The sequence below is a fragment of the Drosophila serrata genome, unplaced genomic scaffold (genome assembly GCF_035046125.1).
Source record: "Drosophila serrata isolate PLE 108 unplaced genomic scaffold, ASM3504612v1 contig_82, whole genome shotgun sequence".
Taxonomy (NCBI): domain Eukaryota; kingdom Metazoa; phylum Arthropoda; class Insecta; order Diptera; family Drosophilidae; genus Drosophila; species Drosophila serrata.
The window spans coordinates 296,126-319,507 of NW_028256980.1; the positions used below are offsets into that span (position 1 = coordinate 296,126).

The 23,382-nt window shown below is 33.9% G+C and overlaps 1 protein-coding gene and 1 long non-coding RNA gene across 39 annotated transcripts in view; one reads left to right on the forward strand and one right to left on the reverse strand.

Moving 5' to 3' along the window:
• Wnt5 (Wnt oncogene analog 5) overlaps positions 1–23,382 on the reverse strand; it is a 208,524-nt gene that overhangs the window by 182,194 nt on the left and 2,948 nt on the right. For all 37 annotated transcript variants that reach the window (XR_015273203.1, XR_015273199.1, XR_015273198.1 and 34 more), the window contains 3 exons: positions 19,255–19,466; positions 13,859–14,583; positions 13,028–13,800 (listed from right to left, as the gene is read on the reverse strand). Coding sequence is in view for 27 of the 37 variants with exons in the window: in XM_086839714.1 (XP_086695840.1) it covers positions 13,028–13,800; positions 13,859–14,583; positions 19,255–19,352 (1,596 nt within the window). In the remaining 10 variants the exon portion in view is untranslated. The remainder of the gene's footprint in view (positions 1–13,027; positions 13,801–13,858; positions 14,584–19,254; positions 19,467–23,382) is intronic.
• On the forward strand, positions 20,293–20,965 carry LOC147644849 (uncharacterized). Of its 2 annotated transcripts, none has more exons than XR_015273226.1 (3): positions 20,293–20,629; positions 20,685–20,757; positions 20,835–20,965. It is a non-coding gene; the product is annotated as an uncharacterized LOC147644849 (long non-coding RNA). The 2 variants fall into 2 exon arrangements; XR_015273225.1 differs by having other exon boundaries at positions 20,705–20,757.

Sequence of the window (23,382 nt, forward strand, 5' to 3'; positions counted from 1 at the left end):
TTAATTTGTAACTTAAAGCCCCCCCACATTTTTTTGAACTTATTAGCGGCATTATAATATATTTCACACATTTTTTGAAGAAATTCCTCATGCTAGAAATATTAAAGAAACCTTAGTTATGAAATGTATTGCAAAGCCGGAAATCGAAGATAAATACTCAAAATGGTATTTGGAAGATAATAATTGTTATGAAAACAGAAAGCACATTTTAAAATATTTTCTGCTCATCCTGCTTAGGAAAAATAGTGTATGGCTCTTAGAAAAATTATGAGGGGTATCTGAGAGGCTGAAAAGCATAAAAAACAAGAAAGGAAGCTAACTTCGGCACGCCGAAGTTTATATACGCTTGCAGATAGAACTTCTATGAATAGGAATCCATACAAAATAAATTATATATATATTTTTTAAAAATCAATGAAGTAACACCTGCTTTCATTTCATTCACCTATACATATTATATTTGCAGTTTTACATTCACAGATTTGCATTTTTCCTCTACATCAAACGATCGTTTGTATGGCACCTATATGATATAGTCGTCCGATTTTCATGAAATTTGACATGAAATTTGACACAAAATTTAAGACTAATATAAAATGGCTATACCTTTAAATTTGATGAAAATCAGCTGAAAACTGAAGAAGTTATAAAATTAGTTGTATTAATTTCTCGATCGTTCCTATGGGAGCTATATGATATAGTAGTCCGATTTTCATAAAATTTTATGCAAAATTGTAGAGTTTAGTAAAATGGCTATATCTCAAATTTGATCCAATTCTATTGAAAACTGAAAGAGTTAAAAATTTTTTTGTAAAAATTTTCCGATCATTCCTATGGCAGCTGTATGATATAGTCTTCCGATCCGGCCCGTTCCGACATATATACGAGTGAGAGTATATAGAAGTCTAACTACAAAGTTTCATTCAGATAGCTTCAAAACTGAGAGACTAGTTTGTGAGAAACGGACAGACGGACATGGCTAGATCGACTCGGCTGTTGATCCTGATCAAGAATATATATACTTCATATAGTCGGAGGTGCCTCCTTCACTGCGTTGCAAACTTCTGACTGAAATTATAATACCCTGCAAGGGTATAAAAATAGACATATTAAAGTCCTAAAACGAATCTAACTCACCAACTTCAAAATAGAGACGGTACATCCATGATGTAATTTTTATTATTTTGAATTATTTTAATGCATGTTATTTTAGATCATTTTAGTTATTTTAGTTATTTTTATGCATGTCTTTTAATATAATTTCTGTTATTATTATTTTTTTTTTATTTATTTTTTTTTTTTTTTTGGGAACAAGGAGATTTTTAAACTACGTTTAATTACCTCAAGTCGACTCGGAGGTCATATTTTGATGGCCTTATTGTTATTATAGTGGCCTCCTCGTGGTGTTCCCTGGGTACCGATTAAATGTACATATGTACCAGAGAACTGCAACGATCAACATTTTTACGATCATACCCGATCATTGACTCGGATTTTTTTGTGACGCAAAACTTTGCATCAACAAAATTGTATGATCGTTAGGGAGCATATTCGAATATTCAGTTTCGATCACTCTTGCCCGGTTGCGGTATGATTTTTGTTGATCGAAAGTTTTGTGTGAGTGGCAAAGAATGTTCGAGACTGCTGCTTGCAATCAGGCCGGTCACAATCATTTATTTTGGTCAAACCGGGTTTGATTCAATCCGATTATTCCATGAAGAAGAATTTGTGTTCTGAGCATACTATTTGTTGAATTTAAATTTTTAGGATATAAAATGACATCTAAATGAAGTTAATCTGTTTCAGTTAATACTATTCATCGCAACTTTTTTTCTGCGCACATATAATTATGTACATACATATTTTCGGTCTGACTGCATCATTCACAATCAAATCAAGCGCAACATAAGCGAACCCCGAGCTCTTATGAATCGTTGGGCTCGATCGTTCTTTTCTGCATGATCAGTTTCGATCATCATGCCGGTACGAACCAATCTGTTTGAATCAGCAAACAGAACAAGCAAGCCGATCGAACGAGATCGTTCGTATTGTGCGCGAAGGTCGAACGAACAAGTTGTAACGATGCGTTGTGTAGAGTTTTGATCGGCTTGAGCGTTGTTGATCGAACTGGACCGATCATACTCAATGCAGTTCTCTGGTATGTACGCAATGTATTTTATTATCGGCAGCAAATTCGAGCGGCGAAATAATTTAAATAATATACATATGTATGTAAATTATCATTACAAAATCAAAACATTTCAATATATTGGAAATTAGCAACATATGAACACACATATGTATGTACATATATACATGCAGGCACCTAACACGCAACTTTGAGAGCCTACCTCAACAGAAGACGATTTCGGGTGTATTGTTGCATACATACATAAGTATGTATGTGAGTACATTCTGTTCATAGTTAAATAATAATGTCATAAATTTACCATAAATCTACTATTTTCTAGTTTACAATTAATTAATTTATTATACAATTAGTTTTTAATTATTATAATTTTATAAATTTGCACATGTACTGAAACAAATAAAAATGTTTTAATACAATATGGAATTCAATAATAATTTCTGCTCTGTCAAAAATGCCTTTTGGGAAATATATTGTCAGTAAAAAAATCTTAAATTTAAATAAGTAGTAATTATAGTTAGATAACTTAAATAATTTGTGTCCCAATGCAAGCGCTAGCCGCTAAGTATTGCTGGGAAGTCATAAGCAAGTGAGCCGACGCTGCGGCGCACTGGCTGTGGCCGTCCGAAATCTTTGAAAAAGACTCTGCATACAGAACTTTGCACACGCTTACAAACGTGCGAGCGCTTGTACACATATTCACACATACACAGAAATGAGAGCACAGCGCGAAGAAACGCGACTGAAAAGTGAATTATTGTGCTTGGTTTCGAACAAATGCTTCGAACTCGAAACAGCCGAACGCACTCTTGGGTATTAGACATTTCGTTCGGGTGCTCTGGGGTTCCAGGCTCAGCCGTTTTTATGATAGTACTTTTTTGTTCTGTTTGACTTCTCTATGTATTTCTTGCTTAGTGATAAAACTGAGACCAGACAGCATCTTATTTTATATTAAGCACACTAGTGCAACCGCTTCGTTATACAGATATCGATAAGAATTAATAAGGAGTGATAAGTACATACATGCCTATATGCATATATGGTAGATTTTAAGCATAAGAATATAAAGGAAAACAAGAAATTAAGCTAACTTCTTGCAAATTGCAATTCGATCATTAATAATTAATACAATATACATTATATATGTATGTTTGTGTTAAAAAAAATTTTTTTTTCATACTTTCATTACAGTCACACACTTATTGTATTTTCTGCTTTACATTCACAGTTTAATGATAGTTTCTCTGGTAAATATATGATATAGTCTTCAGATTTTCATAATATTTAATTTTAGAATAAAATAAAAGGCTATATCTCAAATTTAATGAAATTATATTACTACGCAAAAGTATAAAAATATCAGATCGATATGAAGATAAAAGAAAAACCGAAATCATTAAAATTGGAAGAAATCCGTTTTTGTGCAAAGAGAAAAACCAGGGAAATTAAACATTTCAATAAAACTCAAGTTCATCCCATTTACAGAGTTGTATACCTATTGCACCGTAAACTCATCGTTATGTCCCACAAACATAATTGACACCAGAAAACATACTGTAATCTTCACGGATGCAAAATACACGAGTTAATTATAGCGAATGCCCTTTCTATAAATAACTAGTGCCGCTGACCCGGCGAACTTTATTCCGCTTTAATGGCAATAAATAAGCATACATATGTAGGTTGCTTTTCATTTTAGAACCTTGTGCTATACGACATTTTTTGTTTTATTATCAGACGCAAAAACAAACAACGCAAATGGTCTTCCGACCCGTGAACATACCACGTATAATTACCATGGAAAAAACGTGAATGTTTTAGATTTAAACCACAAACTTTTAAGGATTGGCCTTGTGATTTGTTGATGGTCATAGCAAATGCAAGAGGTATCGAAAATTGAAGTCTTTTAAATTTAAACGGCACATCGGTTGGGATCATCGGGATCTTCGGAATATAAACTTCCTCACCTTTGAATTTTCCTATCATTATCGTAGCGTAAATTACATTGTTTATTAGCTTTCTAATCACCAAACGCGTACCGTTGCACAGTTTGTTATATCACGTTTAATAGGAAAGCTTTCGAACGGGATAAAAAGTATCCTATGTCCGTCTTCTGTCTCTAAGCTACCTCTTTTATAATTTTTACCCAAATCTGTTTTGCCGTTCTTGAGCTATAAGTGGTGTAACAGACACGACTTTCTTTTATATACATATATATGTAGATTAAAACTTGTCTAAGCCAACAGATAACTACAGCTGCAGCTGCAGCCCTGTCAACTGATGATACTCTTCATATCTGTCATTATATATTTCTATTGGGCCATTCTCTTTCAAAATTAACGGTTGTGTTTTCCTTTTTTTTTTATTGTGATTGGTGTCCGATGTTGAACTTTAAGAGATATTTTTAAGTTTTTGGAAAAGTGATTTGTCAGTCTTCAGCTATTAAATGAGTCCTAGGAGGATTCCAAAAACTCTCTGTGGGTTCCCAAAAACGGACTTTCTCAGCACTGCGCTCAACCTAAGGATTGACTCTTATGATTCTAAGATTGTATGTGAGGAAAATATAAGAAGAAATACGCGGAAGATACCGTTCCGCCTTTTGATGGATATTATAGCCACTAGCAAAGGTATAATACATTGAAAAAAAATATTAAATTCGGACTTTCAGCGTTGCAACGCTGTCGCCGAGTGTGGTTCGAAAATATAGGCATAGCAGAGATTCGAACGACAGAACAGTGTACTGGCATCGTCGCTTATGTAAACTTCGAAACGCGCTTCGCTCTAATGGAAGACGAACATAATTCGACATCAGAAGTGGGATCTGGCCATCTGCCTTCAACACTAGATGGACCATGGCGTACCATTAAACCATTGAACTTGTGAGAGCTATAATCAAATGTACCTGATGCAGGGCAGAACAAGTCTGTGCAACTACCCAAATTCAACCCAGACAAACCATGCGCAAACTCATCATCGTGGTTTACAACTGTTGAAATAATATTACAAGAAAACACATTGAGAAACAGTGCGTTGGTTATGGCGTTGAGTTCAGCTTTGGAGGGAAGCGCTTCACAATGGCTTTCGCAAGTGTGCTACGCCGAAATTACTTGGCCTGAGTTTAAAGAATTGTTTATACAACGCTTCGACACTATAGAAACACCAGCCGCCATGTTTTTTAATATGCTATCAAATCGACCGACTGATGGCGAGAGTCTGGCCGTTCATGGAAGTCGCATGGTTACTGAACTAACAACGAAATGGCGCCAAATGGATACGAAGAGATTGGTTGCTGGCAATCTTCAGTTTCAGAAGCGTTCACTTTTATTAAAAGGAAAAGCGGCGCTATGGAGCAGCAGTCTAAAACTTATTCTAAACGGCAAAAAAAATCATAGATAGCGTCTCATTGGGCCATAAAATGTTTGAATGCAGATTCAGGAAACAACAGAAGCGACTGATAAAACACGACATGGAAAACAAGATGGTCACCACCGTGAAAAATCAAATGTAACTTGTTAAAAGTGCGGAGAATTGAGTCACATATCTACCCAATGTACAAAGAAGGAAGTTGATAAGAACAAGGCATTCAACCTAGGGATGCAGAAACATCGATGTGTGCGTCAATCGATGTTTTCGATGTTTAAAAAAAAACATCAAGTGAAACATCGATGTTTCTAAAAAAAAAATGGAATTTAACAATATGACTAGATTTTATTCGAGATCTGTGATATCAGGACTATCAATAGTATTATTGAAATGTGAATTATTATTGTTAAATAAAAGCTTGTTCACAGAGCCTTGTCCTGCGGTCACTAATGGTTTGTCCAGCTTTGCAGGTTGGTTTAAATCTAGAACATTCCGCTTCGCATAACGAGGCTTGTTTAGACAAGCATTTGCCTGCTACCAATTTTAAAGAGCAGTAATCAGTACTCATCTATAAAAAAATGGTTACTTAGCATTTTCCGCATAACAATTTTAAAGTCTTTCCTTCCAATATTTTAAAGGGTCTTCATTTTCTCCAAGGTTTTCTTTTTCGGAGTTGTCTGAAAAAACATCGATGGTGGTGACCCAGCCATCGATGGTTCCGATGATTTGCAAACATCGATAACATCGATGTTTCACTCGATGGTTCTGCACATGGTAGAATTATACAAGGTAGTCTCGTCGGCAAAAGCACTCCGCTATTCATTACTCACAACAAGTGCGAGTGAGAGGAGTCTGCGTAGTAAGTGCGAGTGAAACGACAAAAGAGCTTTTAGTTTAGCCCTTAGATGGTCCATGGGGGTTAAATTGTTCATACATAGTAAAAAGAGTTGAAGTGTTTTATAACTTAATTTTTAATAGTTTGGAATTTGACATTAATCTTTGTTTTTGTTTTTGTAAAGCTATTTTTTTGTTTAAATTCTTAATTTTAAAATATATCGGAATCTTAAAGTAAAATTTTTTTATCTAAATTAATGTTTATGTTCTTAGCAGAACGACATCGCACACAAGGGTTAATAGTAAGAAAAAAATCGTCCGCACACAACCTTTCTGCTTGACAAACACGAACGCACTGAAAATAAGCCGAACGGTTAGGCAGCCGACGAGACTACCTTGTATAATTGTATCATGGTTCTGCACCTCTAATTCAACCGGGAAAAGCGAGTGGAGCAGAGCAGCGTTGTAGTACCTAAGGGATGCCTGAACCGTAGAGGCTAAATTTTTGAAATCACCTTCGATTTTGGATCGGAATGCTCGTTGATGAAAAAAAAGCTAAGTACCAAATTTTCTGGTAAAAGATTCAATAATATTGTTATGCTAAAAAGTATTGACAGTAATGAAATATGTAGTACTGTACAAATATTAATAAACGTAAAAATTGATAATTGTATTGAAATTTTGTTTCATGATATGCAAAACGACATTGTAAATGGCCGTGAAATACTAAATCAGGGTCTTGATATTCATCAAATCAATTTAAAATTTCAAGGACCGAAGTATTTAATTCATGTACCGGCAATGAGCCAGCCTATATTAATACTGAGTTTGAGAGACAAGATAAAATAAAATTACATTCATTGTTGGCAAAGTACTCAAATTCATTTATAACTGATATCCCAAATACTAAAGTCAGAATGGGCGAAATGAAAATTAGATTGATTGAGCCAACAAAAACCGTACAAAGAAGGCCATATCGTTTAATTTCATGCGAGCGAGATTTGGTTTGAGAAAATATTAATGAACTGCTAAAATGCAATTTAATTAGGCCAAGCTGCTCACCCTTTGCAAGTCCTGTATTATTGGTAAAGAAAAAAAATGGTTCTGACAGACTTTGTGTTGACTTTAGATAGTTAAATACCCTTTGCCACTTATACAGGATCAAATCAACAGGCTTGGGGGAGTTAATTACTTTACATGTTTAGATATGGCAAGTGGATATTACCAAATTCCTTTACATATAGATTCAATAGAGTACACGGCGTTTGTGACTCCGGATGGTCAATACGAGTTTCTATCTATGCCATTCGGGATTAAAAACGCACCTTCTGTTTTTCAACGATTAGTAATGCAGGCGCTTGGGGATCTAGCAAGTTCCTTTGTCATCGTTTACATGCAAGATATTATGATAGTTGCCTAAACAAAATGCGAGGCGCTAGACAGTTTACAGATCGTTCTAGATGTTTTGACAAAAGCTGGATTTTCATTCAATCTTACAAAGTGTTCTTTCCTGAAAACATCGGTTCAATACTTGAGTTACAATATAAGTACAATTTGTCCAAACCCACAGAAAGTTGCAGTCACTTCACTTAGATAATTCATTGGGCTAGCATCCTATTTCCGAAAGTTTATTAAGGGATTTTCACAATTAATGAAACCGTTATATTTTTTAACTGTTGACAAAACAAATTTATTTGGAAAAAAGAGCATGAACAGTTACGGAAAAGGTCATTGCTACTCTTACCGACAAACCAGTCCTTGTTATTTGTGACCCTATTTATCCAATCGAATTGCACACGGACGCAAGTTGCAGTGGCTAAGGTGCAATTTTATTACATAAAATTGATAACAAACCCCAGGTAATAGAATATTATAGCAGAATAAAGATATCACTCGTACTAGTTGGTAACCTTAGCACTTTTTTTGAGAAATCCTCTTTCACCAAAGTCTCCTTCAAACGCAAAAATAATCGAAGAGAAAAGAGTAAATTTAGTTGAAATTTCAAGCCACTGGGTTATTGCTGAACAACGTCGAGATTCGGACATAATCGAAATAGTTAAACATTTTAAAAACTTCTCAGCCTGGATATATTGCGAAAACCTATGAACTAAGGGCAGAAGTTCTTCATCGAAAAATACAGAAAAATGGGCAAACACGTTGTTTACCAGTGGTGCCACGAGCTTTCAGATGGTCTGTTATAAATCAAGTCCATGAGTCAATAATATAAATACAAAGAGACATTGAATAAACTTAAGAGTTTTACTGGTTTGACAATATGTCAAAATTCGTAAAAAAAATTTGTCGACAACTGCATAACTTGCAAAATATCAAAATCCACTTCAGGAAAAATAAAGGCTGAGTTGCATCCAATACCAAAATTCACTATTCCTTGGCACACTATCCACATCGATATAACAGGAAAATTACGTGGCAAGAGTGACCAAGAAGGAGTATATTATTTTTCAAGTATACGCGTTTAGCAAATATGTCTATCTAAGTCATATTCTTATATTAGACAGTGAGAGTTGCATAAAAGCCGTTATATCTGCTGTTTCATTGTTTGGAGTACCAAACCGAATAATAGCTGACCAAGGAAGGTGTTTTACAGGCGCAAACTTCTGTAAATTTTGTTCAGATCAAGAAAAAAACATGCATTTGATAGCCACTGGTGCAAGTCGAGCTAATGGTCAAGTGGAGCGAACCATGAGCTCGTTGAAGAATATATTAACGGCGGTTGAAACTGGAACACAGTCTTGGCAGGATGTGATAGGAGAGTAGCAATTGGCAATCAATTGTACAACCAACCGCACTACGAAAGCAAGTCCTTTAGAAATTTTATTGGGAAAGGTAGCACGCCCATTACGATGACTTCCACCTAGTGACATAGAAAATGTTATTGATTTGCCAAACGTAAGAGCGCAAGCTGCAAAGAATGTATTAGCCTATACAGCTTATGATAAAGAACGATTTGATAGAAGTAAGGCAAAAGTAATAAATCACAAAGTAGGAGATTTTGTGTTACTTAAAAGACCAAGCTAAGTCCGAAATTCAAGGGGCCTTTTGAAATAGTAAAAGTTCTAGAAGGTGACAGATACATTTTAAAGTCCTTAACCAATAAAAGAAATTATAAATATGCACATGAGGATTTAAAAAAATAACCAGAGGGGCAAGTGCCTAGGAGCTAAATGTGTGCGAGGATTATAATAATATTGTTGAAAGTAATATGGCCTATGCAGAAGGTGAAGAGAGCGAAAATGCAAATACTGAGAGTATTGAAGAAAAAAGTGAAGTACACCAAGAAGGGTGACGAAGTTGTACAAGCAAGCACAAGTGCATTTGATTATGTGACTATATGAGTGAATAATGAAGAAGAATGAATAATATAAACAAAAAATTTCAATGATGGTTATGGAACCCAATACTGCTTTGTGAAATTGTTTTTATGATAATTTGATATGAATTAAGATAAGAAAATTGGCTTTTGTTATGAAACTAAAAATAAACAAAAGAATGAAAGAGAGCTGGTGTTAGGGTCAGAATGGCCGCGTCGGCGCATTGAAACTGCGTAGTTGTGAATGTGTGTGTGTTTTCGCCAGAAATGCTAATACTAATACTGTATAGCGTCCCTGCAGTACCGCGTGTCATCAATAGCCACTGTCATCAACCCGTCATCAACGCGCCGACTGCGACTTCTACCGAGTCGACGCTCTGCCGGCTGCGACTTCTATAAAGTCGACGCTCTGCCGACTGCGACTTGTACGGAGCCTACGCTCTAATGCTGCCATGGTGATTGCCTATCTCACTGCCTCACTCACTCTTCAAACGAGTGAGATGAGCCAAAAGCAAATAAGTTAACAATTAAAATCGAACCAACTGTTTCGCACCCTAGAAATTTAGCATTTTTATGTGTATAATATATTATCATTAACAATTATAATGATGGTATTAGGAATAAATATTCTTTAAATATAAAACGCGAATGAAAAAATAATTGCAAATAGAACAAAATTGTTTGAGCTGCAATAACATTTTAAGTAACTTGTTGCCTCGTCGGATATATCCTTTATACCCTGTTTAAAAGGAAGCAAAACACTCGGACACAAGATAGCCAAACGGGACTTTGTGAAACGAAACGAACAATAAGAGAAAAAAAACGGACTTGAGGATCCGTTTTTCCGGATCGTGGTTCGTTTTGTTGTTGGAGGCACAGTCCTTTTTTTTCTATTGTTTTCACTTGCAGTTAAACAGTGAAGTGTGCGCACTGCGCAGGCCAAATTAAAAATAAATTTTACATACATATGTATATAAATATTCTGTTTAGTTTTCAATAATTGAAATTATATATCAGGTGAGTTTTTATGTAAAGATTAAAAAAAAGTTTACTTTCGTATCAATTCTGTCTTCTATTTTGAGTACATCTTCCCGTCCTCCCACTTCGTGTCTGCATGCAGCTATTGTGATACATCGATGGTGCGAAGTGTAAGAAAAGGCTTCGAGACCATAAGAAGTTCTACTCTGCACTCTTAGGTAATTATGTATTTTTTTTTTAGATTTTGATATCAATTTATTTTCCAAATTTTCCTTTTCAGATGCAGTAAGTCAAGTTGATGCTACGGAGCCACTTGCCAACCGTTTAACTAAAAGCCTTCCTTGCGCAAAAAATTTGGAGGCGCAACATAAAAAAAAGGAAAAGGGATGAAGACGTGTTAGAATGTGGTCCAAGCGTTTTTCAATGCATTAATATTTAATTTTTAATGTTAATTATTATAATTATTATTATTGTATTATTATTTTTTAAAATTTATTTTGTATTATTATAAGAAATATTTTGATTTTGATTATTTGTATTATTTTATGTATAATTTTAATTTTATTATGTTAGGTTTTAAGAGGATATAATAAAAGTGAATGAATTGAAATATGAAATACCTTATTTATGTTTTTTAATTAATTTATTATTGATGACACATCGATGAATTGTTGATGAAACATTGATGAATTGTTGATGAAACATCGATGAATTGTTGATGACACATCGATGTTTCATCGATGTATCATCGATGTTCCATCGATGTTTCATCGATGTTTCATCGATGTGTCATCAACAATACATCGATGAATTGATGATGAATTGTTGATGAAACATCGATGAATTGATGATGAAACATCGATGAATTGTTGATGAAACATCGATGTTTCATCGATGTGTCATCAACAATACATCGATGAATTGATGATGAATCATCGATTTATTGTTGATGAATTTCTATTGATGACAGCCTAGGACATGCCCATGTTAAATTCATCAACAGTTTGTATGGGCTGTCATCGATGAATCATCAACAGCACCCCCTTCGCTGTTGATGAAACGTTGATGAATTACTGATGACAGGTACTGCAGGGGTCGTTTTGAGAAGTACCGTTTTAGAGCGGCGACAGCAGTTGAAGGGTTTTTTAAAAATTAATGTTGACAAAGTTGTAAAGAATACATAATTTTTTATTTGTACATCAAGTACGTATGTTGAACTTAAAAAATACTTATTGGATGAAAAACAAATTTTTACAAATGGCGGAGATATAGCTAGTCAAATAAGGCACTTTTTTAGCGAATTGTCTTATGGTGTGCATGCTGCACAGCACATTTTTTATCTGAGACCCATAAACAAAAAATATTTATTAACTATATAAATATAGCTATAGCATGACGTTGCCGTTTTAGGGAAAAATGTTGTATGAGCAAATGGGAGAATTAAAAAAAAAAATTTTTTTTTTATACAAAATTCTTGATTTAAAAATTTACAACTTAAAAAAAAAATCTTCGAAAAACTTCTACATCGTGCCATAGAGAACATTATAGAGAAGCTGTTTAAAAATTTTGAAGAGAATCGGTTAATTACAATAGTTTTTGTGAACTCATGTACACCGTTCCAAAAGACATAGTTTTGAGAAAAACGACAAATAAGATAAAGAAACTACTCTAAGGTATACTAGCAGCGCTCACTTTTAATGACTGTAATATCCACAAATTATGAGATATTTTTAAGCCCGATGTCTTAAAATGACCAAAAAGTTATCGGCATCAAAATTATGTAAAAGAAACTAAAAAAAACGATTTTTCAAATTCAATTGCACTACTTATTTTTCATGTAACTCCACGGTTACCTCTATATGTCTACTGATATTACAACTAACTCCTTCAACATTTATTTACTGCAGGGTAAAAGATCAGAAAGTAGGAATAACAAGGTTATGGCATCTATACTGATTCGACAACCAAAAACAGTAGCCGCCAAATCGAAATCACTCTGTCCTAAATGTATAAGATGATTCATTAAAAAATGTATTTTAGTTTAAATCTTATTAATATTGCGGAAGTATGACATAGTTCCCATTTTGTTAGGGATATTTAAGGATCTCGTCATTTAAATAAAATCAAAAATAAAAGTGAATACGCTTTGGATTTTTAGGCACAAATTTTTTAAATCGAGAAACGACACATAAGTCTGGAATATTCCATGTTAACTTAACTAACTTCTGCAACAATTTTGCATGCGGAAAATACTGTGTGCAACTTTTGTTGATTTTAGGATTTTATCCTAAGCGATTGCTCGTAAAACTAAACTTATTAATGTTATAGTTACTTTTAACCGTGAATAATCATGTTATAACAAATTTACTTACTTGAATTGCTGCTCGGGCTCCACGACTTATTGCTGGCATAACATTGGTGTGCTTTACACATAACTTTTTTTGGCTGTAACTTAAGCCATTAATGCTAAAGCAGTTTTTTGGATTTATATAAATTTGTTCAGTGTAAGAGGAATCTGAAGATGTGTCATTAAGACTCTCATTTAGAGAAGACACATTGTATTTTTGAATAGATTCACTTAGAAAGTCAAGCTCGCTAGCCACATTTGCGGATGTCATTACGATATCGGGCTCATAATAACCCTCAGCTCGAGAAAATTGTATCGGTTTGTATTCAGAATCTACTTCTATGTCAACCATGCGGTTTTTACTTCTGGGTTGGGAACGTTCTAAGCGTGATAGTAATTCTTCCTCTGATCTCTTAGAAGCTACAGATAATGTAGAGTGAACTTTAAATGAATCTGGTATTTCAATAGATACTGCGAACCGCTTGGTATTATTAATTGTTTGTATAATAGGCTGAAAGTTGGGCCGTATAAATTCAGATTGACCTCGGAACCAGTCATCACGTTCTCGCTGCCGCTGTTGTTCCTCCCTACGACGCTGTCGTATACATTTTGGCGAGTCCGGATTACGCAGACAAGGAGGACGTTTTGTTGTGCGTAATACATGTTTTGAATTTATCACTGGTATGCTTTTAGCAACTTCAGGTGCTGTTGTTGACTGTGTTTCAATTGACAAAGGCTCTTGAGTCTCTGTTGATAATTTCTTGACAGCATCAATAATGTTAACCTCACTGGAGTTATCTATAGAGTTAAGAATGAATATATGAATTTATATTATCCTAGTTGTTATTGAACTTACTAATCTGGTGATCACTAGGGGATTCTTTCAGAACTTTATGAGTTGGTGGAGCAATGGGTGCCGAATACTGAAAAATTGGTCTTTGCGGACGCTTTACAGGTTTGGGAAAATTTCCATCCAACGGCTTAGCCTTATCTTTCTGGAGACTGGGGAATTTAACAAACTTCGATTCGAAGTTTGTATTGGTTTTTGTCATGTTATGTAGAAACAGTATGTGTTTCTTCAAGTCATCGATGTTAGAGGTGGGACTAACGGCCAATTGTTCTGTAGTGCTGGTAGATGTTATTGTTATCTTGTCATTTTTAAGGACAGAGGAAGCGGGATTTGTACCAATCAAGCGAGGATCAGGTGATATATTCTTTAAAGCCATTGGTACTATGAACTTGCGGTCTTCATCTGTTAAGCTGGACGGTAATCCATTTTCGTCTGTATCTTCATCAAGAAGTATAATTTGCTTTTGGTCCATTTCCTCCTGTATTGGATGAATACGGCGAGATGTTGTGTTTGGCGGATCAAGTGTCAGTCTTTTTGTGAGGTCGGCTTTGACAAACCCAGTCGCAGAGTCTCTAAGGTCGATGGGCTTAATAAAAGTACCGAGCTTACGAAGACCCTCTTGATGCATATACGCTTGCTCATCTTTTGTGATATTTAGTGGAATACTTGTATTAGCTAGTTGTTCTTCCTTGATTCCAAATTTAATAAAAGGTGATTTTAAGCCAAGACATCTAACAAATAAATTTAAAAAGTGTGAAAAGATTAGTTTAGGAATTACTATGAACAAATAAATATACTAAGACAGCCAGACATAAGGATTGCTTAAAATTTTAATTGTAGTTTTATATTTTTATTTCTAATCCATATAAAGAGTACTCTTAAAATTGCCATTGATTACACAGATCCACAAAATTAAAAAGAAATCTCAGAAGATAGTTATCGAGGCTCTGAACTCTAATTCAGCCACAAAAATTATATTTTTTCGAAATAAATTCTTTCGAAATATTCGAATAAAAATGCGCTAACGACAAAACTGTTTTTTAAAGAGAACTGTGCAATTAGTTTCAATACAATTTATTTTATGTAAGTGTGTTTGCCTATGATCCATTTTTTAGGACACTTTAAAATATTTTATGGTTATTTGTGAGCTTTGAAAAGGATTATAATTTAAATGTATGCTAAGGATCGTAACTATGTACTATAATTTGTAATTCAAAAGTTGATTAACATGAAAGAAATCTAGCTTCAGGGGATCAAAGTTTTCAAACTCTTGTTCATAAGAGTTAGGATTGATATGCTGCCACACATTACACACTTGGACGCACTTGAGCTATAGTGATAAGCTCTTTCTCCTCACCTGCTCCAGGTTCCATTGTAAAGCTACTCTGAACAGTATCTTTGATACCAATATATACATATATAAATTATGGAAAGCAGCATCCAGATAGCAACAGGCGGACGGACATGACACTTTATATGATGAAAAATATGACAATAACTATTATGTGCTCTAAGATAATATAAAATTCTATATATATTACACAGTACATAACTTGATCATAATATTTCGCCTTATTATTTCAATTTTGCTGCATCATTATCAGTCCTTTGCATCTGTGCGCCTTATGTCGGCAGCATCTACGGTATTTAGTTAAATTCGTTACGTTTAAATACATTAGATTTATAACTAAGGCCCTATTTTTATACCCTTGCAGGGTATTATAATTTCATTCAGAAGTTTGCAACGCAGTGAAGGAGGCCCCTCCTATAAAAGCACCTATAAAGTATATATTCTTGATCAGCATAAACAGCCGAGTCGATCTAGCTATGTTCGTCTGTCCGTTTCTACGCAAACTAGTCTCTCAGTTTTGACGCCATCTGAATGAAACTTTGAAGTTAGTCTTCCATATACTCTCACTCGTATATATGTCGGAACGGGCCGAATCGGACGACTATATCATATAGCTGCCATAGGAATGATCGGAAAATTTTTACCAAAAAAAATTATAACATTTTCAGTTTTCGACGGAATTTGATCAATTTTGAGATATAGCCATTTTTTACCATATGGGCAATTCTCCAGAAAGGTCAATCGCGGCCAAAAACTTAAAATTGCTTAAAAAGGAGTATTTTTAACATGATTACATAAAAAATTGGTCAGGATGATCAAGACAAAGAAAATTTTTCACTTTCTAAAATAAATTAAAAAAAAATCGATATGAAACACGCGCAAACGCAAATAATGTTGTTTTTATCAAAAAAAGTCATACAAAATGGCATGTTTTGTTTTGATGTCAATCTCTTAAACAAAAGCATTTTGCTTTGACTTTTGTTTTCTAATATCACATAGAAAACCCAAAGAGTCAATATAAAGTGGAAAAGGACTTATGCCATCACCATTATTCTCACAGTTTTAGTTTGAATTATCGCTTTCCAAACTGTCGCGTGCGACCGGGACTAAAATTGAATTTAAAAAATAACTACTTAATATTTTTAAATCCAAATACATTATTAAGAGAATTCATTGCGTAATTCATTAAAATTTATTGTACTACAATTTTTCATCAGGTTTCGCTGAAATCAGAGCTTACACTGGTTTTTTGCAAATATAACTTATATTTTTGTCGCGTGCGAACGCAGTACTTTTTAGTGAATATCTTGAAAACAAACAAGGGTTCAAGGGTGCTAACCAAGAGCTATACGTTTCAATTTTTATAAAATTAAAAAAAAGTCATGGCACATGCATTTTTTTAGTTTGAATGCGTACGAATGTCGCATTCGAGAGAATTTTCCAGAGAATTGCCCATATACTATATACATATAGCTCCCATAGGAACGATCGTTAGGTATAGAGGAAAAATGCAAATCTGTGAATGTAAAACTGCAAATATAATATGTTTATGCGAATGAAATGAAAGCAGGTATTACTTCATTGATTTTTAACATAAATATATATAATTTATATTGTATCATATTGATTCCTAGTCATCGAAGTTCTATCTGCGAGGGTATATAAACTTCGGCGTGCCGAAGTTAGCTTCCTTTCTTGTTCAATATTAAATAAATTTTATTGTTTCAAGTAAATAGATTTTTTATAGAATACATCTACGGCAAATTTAAATATTAATTTTTTAACGGAATAAAGTAAGGGATCAGTACTGAAAAAATCGATCCAGTTAAGCAAGTTAAATTGTATTTCATTGTATTCAAATTTAACTTAATTTTTTAAACCTCTTTATATAGATTAATTAAAGAATAATTCCAAATAGCACAAATAAGTATAGAAATTGTTGCTGATCAAGTTTATGATTACTGCTTTTAAATTCGTTGGAGTTCAAATTCTTAAATCGAACGCATGATTTAAAGTAAATTTATTAAAATTATTTGCAATAAATATTCTTGTATTTACAGTATACATTGTTTCAACCTACAAATTTTATTTATGGACATTTCCAGGATGGCGGACAGTTCATTCGTACGACGTAAAAAGAAAAAAAAACTGAAATTATCATTTTCTAAAGTTTTTTTTTGCACGATTAATACATTTTACCAGTATTTTTTGTATACTAAAAAAAAACTTTGCCAAGTTATCGTTTTGTAATTATTGTTAAAAAAAAAAAAACACTGCATCGCGAACGCTACAAAAAATAAGTCTTTTTTGACTTCAAATTGAAAATTGTTTTTGTCTGCGAAATGTGGCGAGTAATTTAATATATACAACTTTTAAACAACAGTAAAATAATGTACAGTTTCATTTATATACGTAATACTTAATTATAACTATTACTTTATTTATTTTACAAGGTTATTTCCGATATAAAACGGTACATCGCGAACGCTACAATATTTTCATTGGGTTTTTGCTCAAATTTGTTAATGAAATTATAATTATATAAAAAACATAACATAAACATTAGATATAAAACATAACTTCATTACATAAAAAAATAGTAGAAATAAAAGTAATAAGGGACACATGTTTTTTAGAGAAAATAAATTTTTGGTAAAAACTGAAGAATATTTGCTCTACGGAAATGCTTTTTTTATGTATGTTGTAAGTCCTACTTACGATGGCGAACGGTACACTATTAAAATCACTAAAAAACTGACTCTGGCCACAAACGCAAAATGTTTTTTTTATCTTTTAATTACCAACAATAGTCTGTATTTATAAATAAATTTCCAAACTTTAATACCGACTGCTTATGAAGCAATGGCTAAAACTATAATGGGATCGCGAACGATACACAAAAACAGTAGGTAACAGAAACTAAAAATGCATTGCTTATCTCTTTATTTTCTTGGTCATTTATTGTTGGTAAAAATATGTGTATACAAGAATTAAATCAAAATAAAGCTACCATTCAAACCCGCGAACAAATAAAAAATCGTACCTGTGAGTTTCGGTTCAAATAGTTCAAAATAAAAATATATATATGTCGGAAATTGATTATATTCTTTAAATTTAAACATTCCTTTAACAATTTACATTAAAATAACATACGTTTATAGACTTTTATTGTTAGCGTCCTGGTAGACCTTATTCTGGAAATGCCCATATTTATACCCTTGCAGGGTATTATAATTTCAGTCAGAAGTTTGCAACGCAGTGAAGGAGGCACCTCCGACTATATAAAGTATATGTATTCTTGATCAGGATCAACAGCCGAGTCGATCTAGCCATGTCCGTCTGTCCGTCTGTCCGTCTGTCCTTCTGTCCGTCTGTCCGTCTGTCCGTTTCTACGCAAACTAGTCTCTCAGTTTTGAAGCTATCTGAACGAAACTTTGTAGTTAGCCTTCTATATACTCTCACTCGTATATATGTCGGAACGGGCCGGATCGGACGACTATATCATATAGCTGCCATAGGAATGATCGGAAAATGTTAAAAAAAAATTTTTAACTTTTTCAGTTTTCAATAGAATTGGATCAAATTTGAGATATAGCCATTTTTCTATACTCTACAATTTTGCATAAAATTTTATGAAAATCGGAGCTTCCATAGGAACGATCGATCAAATTTGAGGTATAGCCATTTTATATTGGTCTTAAATTTTGTGTCAAATTTTATGAAAATCGGACGACTATATCATATTGGTGCCATACAAACGATCGTTAGATGTAGAGGAAAAATGCAAATCTGCGAATGTAAAACTGCAACTATAATATGTATAGGTGAATGAAATGAAAGCAGGTATTACTTCATTGTTTTTTAACACAAATAAATATAATTTATATTGTTGAGATTCCAAGTCATAGAAGTTATATCTGCAAGGGTATATAAACTTCGGCGTGCCGAAGTTAGCTTCCTTTCTTGTTATATTTAATATTATAACTCAGTTGGTTAACTTTTTCGGCTAGGATTTCTTTTGCTACAGAAATTAAATAATAAAATTACTTACATCCATGACGGTACACCTTGTAATCCAGTTGCATCATAAGATGGTGTTAAAAGTAAAATACATATATATATAAAATGCTTCCTTGTAATTAAAGTCATTCTGTATGATTAAAAATATCTAAATATGCTGTTTTTGATAAATCGTATTGTGAACTTCTTTATTTAAGATCTCTGGTTATTTATTCGTCTGTCATTTATGCGCTCGCTGATGGACTGAAAAATAAATAATTAAGGTTTCATTATGAAGAATTATATGGTTAAATTTAATTCTAAATAAAATTTGAAATAAAACTGAAAAAACTTCTTCCGGTAAGCCACACCTACAATTTGCAATTGGATCGACTTGATTGTTTGGAAATTCGAAAAAACTTGTACTAACAGTTAAGGCTCTTAAGATAAGGCTCTTTTGATAAGTTTCATATAAGAATTTATTAATACATAATCAATGAATAAACACAACAAATTTGGGTTTATTTGCTTTACTAATAAATGTCTAAAGTCCCAAATTCTAAAGTTGAAAAAATATACTGACTTGCACGCCACTGTTAATGATATAGTCACAATTAACATCAAAATTTAAAAATAATAAAAATCACTATTTATTTCGCAAAGGAAGGAGTCGAACTGGCGAACGATAGAGTAGAAAACGTCCCCGTCTCCCTAAGAACGCTTCAAAGGAAGTTGGAGAGGCGGGCAGACGCACAAGCAAAAAGCAGGTTGAGAAAAAACTCCTCAATCTTGAATATATCAAAAATAATGTGCAAAGAGCGCAATGATAAACTCAGCAACTTCATACTGCATCTACGCCGCAAAGATTGCAGACTGTTGGTGGGAATTCTAACAGCTGGCTGCTGCGCAAGCGGTCAAGCGGGGCATCACCAACAATGGAAACTGCAGGAAATGTAATTTATTTGAGGCAACCGAAACCTTGGAGAATCTCATCTTTAAGTGCCCTGCCCTAATGAAGGTAAGGTTAAGACACCTAGCTGCCCCAGTACTGGCATCACTACCAGATGCCTCAAAAGGACGACAGGTAACCTACTTGCCTTCGCAAAAATCACCTTGATGAGACTTCAAAACCGCTTAACATTCTCCAGGTCCATATGATAATAACATCCGGTTAATACAGTCAAGAGAATTTGAGAACTCCGAAACAAAGTAGGCAATGACAATTCCACCTATGTTTGGCTGATGCCGATGTTCTAACTTCATATTCGTTGTTGTTTTCGAAAGGATTCGGAGCAGCGGTTCCGAAAAGTGAGATGAAGAAAAATATTTACCGAAAAAAAAGAAACAATGGTCTCGTTGTTAAAATCGATTTTTTCGCAGCTCTAATGACAGCTAAAGTATTCACAAGTGTTATTAAATATTGTTAGGTAAGTGACTTATTTGTATTCAGTTAATAAATTCATTTGCAGAATTGATTTTGAGCCTGGACTCTTTTAATCTAGACGGTGTGAACGGGAAGACCATTATATTTTCCAAATTTTTTTCTGCTTAATTGGTGTGTATATTTATGAAAAATATTGTCTCTTTTGATTCTAAGATGCATATGTTTATACATATGTATATTAAGTATAGGTTGACGGTGCAACAGCCGGAAGGAAAGACATTTAGAGGAAATGCAAGAAGTTGTGCTAAGAAAAATGGTGGTTATCATTGAACAAATTATAAGGTTTTATAAATAAATAAATAAATAAATTATAAATTGCGCCAGATATTTACTATGGGGCGGGGGGTTCCGGGGATCTTCTACACGTTTTCCTCTGGGATTCCTAACTGATTCTACTCTAAATTCCCCTCCGATTCTTTGCTGATTCCACCTGGTATTCATTTGAAAGTCCTATCTGATTCTACTCTAAATTCTTCTACGATTACTGCCTGATTCCGTCTCAAATTCCTGGCTGATTCCGTTCAGAATCTGGTTGGAAATTCCCTTCTGATTCAGGGGGGAATTCGTGTCGAAATTCACGACAAATTCCTAGCAGGATTCCTTACTGATTCCCGGATAATTCCTCGGGTAATCCGAATTCAGGTGTTCTAACGCCTACTGTATGGAAATTCCTGGATGGCTTGTATGATAATTCCTTTATGATTCCGGATGGAGGCCAACCTGATTTAGACCAGAATCCAAAAGGAATGGTACTGTTGGATATATTCAGACTTTGAAATTCAATATATAATAACCCTGCAGTACCATTCATCAGTATTTAAGCAACGATTCATCAAAAGTCAAGACGGTGTTGTTGGTGATTCATCGTTTAATGGCCATATAAATTGTTGATAAATTTAAAATGGGTATGTTCTAGGCTATCATAAACAACAATTCATTAACAAATAACAATAAACAACAAATTAATCAACATTCATCAACTATTCATCGATGATTCATCAATAAATTCATCAACACTCATCAACGGCCGAGCCATGGTACTGCCGTCTGGACTACCGTCGTAACTGTATCGAGGGCAGACCGTCGACTCGGTAGAAGTCGCAGTCGGCAGAGCGTCGCCTCGGTAGAAGTACGCACGTTGATGACAGTGGCCTATTGATGACATGTGGTACTGCAGGGAAAGGACTTGACAGTATATACATGTATTTATGTATGTATGTAAGAACGTAAACAAACACTGGCATGGGCTCTTTCCCGTTTTAGAGATACAAAGTCAATAAATATTTTTTAACTTTCAGTGTGTAAACAGCTTCTTGACACACTCTAATCAAATAAATAATCTTGTTTTTGTTTCTTAGTAAAATGGTACAACATTTTGCTTGTTAATTTTTTACTATTTTACTGAGAAACAAAAACTAGGCAACATGCATTAAAAGTCGCAAATAACAAAACGGAGCAAGCCGCTATCCAAAATCGCAATGCTGTAATGATCTTTAAAAACTTGTTGAATTTACAAGTAAAAATTACATAAATACATACATACACATGTGCTTAGTATGTACAAAAAAAGTTGTTAAAATGATGTAAGTTCAGACAAATAGTCAGCTGAACTTTGTAATACAGAGCGTCCGAATAAATGTTAAGCTGACTGTATGTTCTTATGTATGTATATTTTTTGCCACAGATTAAAAGGTTGGTACCGAGAAAAAAATCCCAGTCGGGCTTTGTTTCATGCGGTGAACGATTCTGGATAGAAAACTATGTCGAGCAGGGATGGCCTTATGCATGGTCCCCAGTCCAGCAAAGCGGCAAGCGCGGCATTCATGTACATGAATCGAACGCTGCTCCGTTGAATGTAGGATTCTGTGCTGATTGCTCAGGAAGATTTCCCTTTCGGGATATTTTTTTTAACGCGAAGTGCGCCCATAAGAAAAAACCAAAAACTCATCAATTATATTATCTTATTTAACCACAGTTATTGATTCATTTTAATTTTGTTGTTCGATCTTTAAGTAGAACAATAATTTTTAATTTAAAGAATTCATTGAATTAACAAATTAAAAAATAAATATTTTCAATTATATTATCTTATTTAACCACAGTTATTGATTCATTTTAATTTTGTTGGGCGATCTTTAAGTAGAACAATAATTTTTAATTTAAAGAATTCATTGAATTAACAAATTAAAAAATAAATTATGAAAATGTTTGCCGTGCACGGGAGTTGAACTCGCGCTAACCTGTTTGGAAGGCAGATGATCTAGCCCCTGAGCCAAGCGCCACGATCGCTTCGGGAAGACAAAGACAAATATCAAGCGAGCAAAAAAATAAATGTCCTAAAGGGGTTTCTAGTTTTTGTCCCTCTCACACGCGATATGCACATGTGTATATAATACTAAAAAAAAAAATTTTGTGAGTATGGTTCAAAGATTTACTACAATCAAAACAGCAAGTAAAAAAAGCAAAACTTCATAGAATTTTTTTTTTTTTAATTTTTCCTTAATTTTCCTTAATTTTATCCATACCGCTCATGATGAATTTGATCATGAGCCGAAAAGCGACGGCGGCATCATGAACTACCCCACGAGCGGTAAGGGTGAATTTGATCATGAGTCGAGCAGCGTCGTCGGCATCATGAATTACCCCGCTCACGCATGAATAAAAGCGAATGAGAACTTTACATAAACGGTGGGTCCTACCCAAAGTCGGCTGAAGTCCATATACATATACATAAAT